The 5116-nt window shown below is 55.3% G+C and overlaps 1 protein-coding gene across 1 annotated transcript; it reads right to left on the reverse strand.

Annotated features, from left to right (window-relative positions):
- Positions 1-1009: 1009 nt before the first annotated feature.
- NGB (neuroglobin) lies at positions 1010-3951 on the reverse strand (the record flags this gene model as incomplete). The annotated part of the gene is made up of 3 exons (XM_009584314.1): positions 1010-1156; positions 2331-2450; positions 3783-3951. Coding segments are annotated over 3 exons (436 nt in total), but the record flags the coding sequence as incomplete, so codon positions are not given.
- Between the last annotated feature and the right edge of the window lie 1165 nt (positions 3952-5116).

Consider the following 5116-nt stretch of genomic DNA (forward strand, 5'->3'; position numbering starts at 1 on the left):
GTGCAGCTGGGAAGCGCTCCAGGTCCTGACAGCATCAGCAGAGAAATTCCAGCTATGCTTCCTCTGGCCAAGAGCCAGAATGATTTCTGGAAGCTGTTGCCATGACATGATTGCAACCTTCATTTTTATTTTAAGACATCTTTTCCTTGTATTTACTTTATTCTCCTTAACAAAAAGCAGCAAAAAGCCACCACTGCTGCTGCGTTTCAGCTGGCTCTGAGGTTAAACCAACCAGACAAAACAACACAAAGCCTTTCAGCTGGCAGCTCAGACCTGCTAAAAGCAGCCTCCCCTCGGGATTAACGTGACCCCACTGCTTGAAGCATCCCTAGGAAGCACAGAGAGTTGCGGTCAACCTGACATGAGGAAAAGCCACGGATCCCATCCGAGGGAGAGGCAAGGCAGAACAGAGCACCAGGATTAACCACCCGGGAGTGACACGTGGGTGAAAGGAGAGGGGAAAAGCTCCCCACAAGGTTTGAGGAGGACGCCACACGGCACGGCCAGCTCCCACCTCTGCTGCCCCTGCCCCTGGAGGGAGCCAAATCAGACAATGCAACAGCTGAGCTGGGCACAGCAGCGCGGGAGGAGTGAGCAGTGCCAGACCTGGCAGGTCTTGAGCATGGCAAATAGGATCTCGGGCAAATAAGTCCGATAGGTCTACGCTAGCTGTCATCTAACTAGGGTGGGTAGCAAGAGGAGGGAAGACAAGCCATCTGAAAACCAGAGTAGGTACACAGGTGTTGGTGCTCCTGCTAGCCCGAAGGAACTTGGGGCAGGGCGGCGTACCTGTGCTGCAGCACTCCTAGGCTTCGCAAAGGCAGAGATGTGGTCATGTTGAAGCAAGGCGGAATCACTGGGAGAGCCCCGAAGCACGCGTGACCGGAGGAGATGGCGATGGGCTGGTGCACGGAGAAAGACAGAGGTGGAGAGAGGCAGAGAGCGTGGTGTGAGCGCTCCCCCTGCCCAGGACTGCTGCGTGGTCAGGGATGGGGATGGCTGGCAGGATCTAGTCCCCTTCTGGGAGGGTTTCCCAGCCACGTCGCATGGCTTTCACCACAGCACCGTAGAGTTTGCTCCAAGCCTCCCGCACGTCTGGGCTGAAGGCAGTGCCAAGGCATTTCTCCAGCATGTACAGCAAGGACTCGCCGACAGTCTGCAAACCAAACAGGGGGGCGTCAAGCTCAGCACCGGGGGATGACAGGCAGCCCCTTCTCTCACATCACTGCCTTTTTGGACTTCTCCCATTGCAGGGTAGCTGTTCCTCCTCCACCAGTGGGACCAGGCCACCCTATCCCTGGCTGCTCAGAGGGGCCCAGAGCCAGCCCACGCCATCCCCTTCCCCTGCCCTATGCTGGCCCTCACCCCATACCCCACACCCTGGGTGAGCGGGGAGCGCAGGCAGGGGGCAAGGGCTGACACCGCGCATGTAACACCAGAGGAGAGGTAGACGTCCATCCTCTGTGGCTCCCAGATGCGGGTAGTCAGCCCCATCCCCTGGCCTAGCAGTGGATCAGCAGAGCTGAGCAATGCCCTGATGCCAGGAGAGTGGGTCAGACCCCAGGCTGGATGCTGAGGGCCTGCCTCACCGCCTCTCAGGCCTCTTCACAGGGCACTGCTCCTCATGGAGCTGCGAGCAACCCCGTCCAGGAGCATCCACACATTGAGCACAGGGCTGGTGGGGATCACTATCCCAAGCAAAGGGGACACTGCTCCCTCTGAAGAGGACCAAAGCAAGTGGTATCAGGAGAGAACCACGCGTTGATTAGAAACCTTTCCTTCAACCTGCCCTTCCCCGCTGCATTATTCTGTCCGTGCTTGATAGCAGGAGAGAAGTAAGCAAGGGTTTCATATGGAGGATGCTCCTGTCTTGCTGCCACGGAGGAAGCAGGGGCTGAGGTGCAGCAACCCCATCCCAGTGCAGACACAGAGAGAGGTGGATGCTCCCTTTCCCAGGTGCGGTGAGGTTTGCCCAGAGCATTTGATGCAGAGGTCCAGGGCCCAGAGCAAAGGCTGAGCCTGTAGCCCTGTGTCGCAGGAGAGACTGCAGTGCCCCAAACCGTGGTCCTCCTCAAACGGGAAATGTCTTGCTCCTCTCTGTCCTTTCTCCCTGGGCTTACTGGGGGAGGGCAGAAAATGAGGGGAACTCAAGGGCTTCCCTGATCAAGCCAACGTCGCTATGCTCAGCAGCTCGGGGGCTGCCCTGAGCCACCACCTTTCTCTCCAGCCAGCTGAACCCAGCGGGTGGGCGCAGAGGGATGGGGACAGCCGAGGGCTGCAGGCAGGCCTGCACAAACACAGCCGCAGCGGGACAAGAGAGGACACCTCACCGAGAAAGACTCGACCTTCACACCAACTGCCTGGTGCTTCTTGCCGAGGTTGCAGAGATACTCTTCCAGGCAGGACAAGTTCTCCAGGTGGCTCACAGCGGCATCGATCACCAGCATCACCTGCAGGAGCACAGAGGCAGAACGGCATTAACAGCAAGGCTCTGCTGCCTTCCCAGAGGAACAAAGAGTCTGACCCCTCTACTTCACCCTTCTCAGCCTGACCACCTCCCAGCCCAGCAGATGCCCTCTGAGCTTTCCCTGTCCCAGAGGGGGTAAACAGCCCTACAGCAGAGCAGTTAGGGGCTAAGATCTAACACTGATGCAGTTGTTACAGCTCTTGGGACCCCAGGATAACTGCAGGGGAGCCCTGAAAGTTGCCAGACTAGAGTTTCCAAGTAGAAGTTGCCAAGATGGTGCAATTGTGAATAAGGCAACTCCAATTCTAAGATCAGCCAAGGTATTTTGAGGAGATAGGGTGAATGGTACACCCAAGAGACCTGGTCTGGTAAAGCACGTACTACCATGGTCTCCAAGGAGCATGAAGAGTCAAATGAAAAACAGGACAGAGAAGGGTTAATGAGGGATGAAGGGAACAGACACACCAAATTAGAAGAGATTAAAGCCAGGGCATGGCTAGCTGGGCAAAGTCAAGAGGTGATAGAATTGTGCTCTATAATTTTAACAAGGAAATTATCTCCAACAAGAACAAAGAGCTATTTCAGCTCAAGGCAATAATAGTAGAAGTAAAAATGGACTTAACTTTGCCAATAAACAGAGGCTGGAAAATAACAAAAAGCTTGCAGCTATGAGAGGAGTGCAGTCCTGAAACAGCCTCTTATGAGGAATAGAGATAGGAAAGTGAGGCACCAAACTGGTTTAAATATGGAGCCAGACAGTTTATGAAGGCATCTGCAAGCCAAGGCTGTGCTCTGCCCCAGCGTGGCTGCTCTTCAGGGCTCAGCAAAGGGTCTCTGCTGCACCGGGTGTAATTCCGCCCATGCACGAGCTCCTCCAGGTGACATCAGCATTGCTCCTCTTCCTATTTCGGGGGGAGGCGAATGCGTATCGCAGCACTCCCCCAGAGGCTATCCAAGAGATGCTGTCGGCCTTCTGGCTCTGCAGCCGCACCAACAGCCTCTCCACAGTAGTGGGTCCACGGGAGCCTGGCCCACTGCCCAGCTCTGTGCCACCTCCTGGTCAGCATGTGGCCAAGCAGAGGGCTTCGGTCTTTGTCTGGAAAAAAGTGAGCGCACTGAGGCACTTCCACGGTAGAAGAAGGGGGCTTCCAACTTTCACAAGAGGCAATCCACTCTCAGACAAGGGCATGAAAATCAGCATGGTGCTTCTTACCATGCGTTCCCCGGTCAGACATCCCACAGTCCCAAGCCATTGCCTAAGGGCTTCCTCCTCCACGGAGGCTGCGCTCCGGCCATGCCACAGCCCCCCTCTCACCTTCCTGATGTGATCCAGGAACTCGGGGGCAGAGAGGCACTCCTGAGGGCTGGCAAACTGCTTGCAGTTGTACTGGAAAAGGGGCAACAGGTCAGGGTCCAAGTCAAACAACCTGCAACAGCAAGAGAGAAACCTCCACCTTCTCACTTCCTCAGCTTTATTTAAAGTCCTGCTCACCCCAGGAACAACCCCATCAGCAGCACACCCGCAGCCCCTCCTCTGCCTCCCTTCCCACCTACTGATCACTCCCTGCCTGTAAAGGACCCAGAAGTTCTGAAAAGTCTTAATTTGGGGCAATCCAGGTCACCTATAGTCAGAAGAGTCTCTATTTGTAGGGAGGTGATGTACTCAGCACTGGTGAGGCTGCACCTCGAATCCTGTGTTCAGTTCTGGGCCCCTCCCTACAAGAAGGACATTGAGGTGCTGGAGCGTGTCCAGAGAAGGGCAACGAAGCTGGGGGCGGGTCTGGAGCACAAGTCTTACGAGGAGCGGCTGAGGGAACTGGGGCTGTTTAGCCTGGAGAAGAGGAGGCTGAGGGGAGACCTCATCGCGCTCTACAACTACCTGAAAGGAGGTTGTAGCGAGGTGGGGGTTGGTCTCTTCTCCCAAGTAACTAGCGATAGGACGAGAGGAAATGGCATCAAGTTGCGCCAAGGGAAGTTTAGACTGGACATTAGGAAAAATTTCTTTACTGAAAGAGTGGTCAGGCCTTGGAACAGGCTGCCCAGGGAAGTGGTGGAGTCACCATCCCTGGAAGTATTTAAAGGAAGTGTAGATGTGGAGCTTAGGGACATGGTTTAGTGGGCATGGTGGTGTTGGGTTGATGGTTGGACTTGATGATCTTAGAGGTCTTTTCCAACCTTAATGATTCTATGATTCTGTTTCCCCGGACCACAGCCCCAGCTCTCAGATACATGTTTATGGCACCTGAGGACCAGTCCCAGCTCGCTGGAGGTCCTCCCAGCCTGGCCCTTCTCCTCAAAGTCTTGGTTGTTGTCTCAACTCTTCCCATTCGCACTTCATGATCCCCTTGAGCCCCAAAGCTCCCAAATCTGGGGAAGGCCTGCAAGCTCCAGCAGCCAGCTTTCCTACTTGCGCAAGGGGGGCATGTACAAACTCAACTAATGCCCCACTCTCCCACACCATCACCAGCTCCCATTTTTTCCCCTCTCATCCTCCCTGCCAGTGTATGCCAGGCACGTATGGGTCTCCGTAGCAGCCACCCAGGCAGATCTAACAGGCTGATGCTGTCCATGGAGGCCACAGGGAATTCAGGGAAGACAGTCTCTCCTCTCCCCATCCTGCACATTAAACTACTACATCCCTCTCCCCTC

The sequence above is a fragment of the Fulmarus glacialis genome, unplaced genomic scaffold (genome assembly GCF_000690835.1).
Source record: "Fulmarus glacialis isolate BGI_N327 unplaced genomic scaffold, ASM69083v1 scaffold24048, whole genome shotgun sequence".
Classification (NCBI taxonomy): domain Eukaryota; kingdom Metazoa; phylum Chordata; class Aves; order Procellariiformes; family Procellariidae; genus Fulmarus; species Fulmarus glacialis.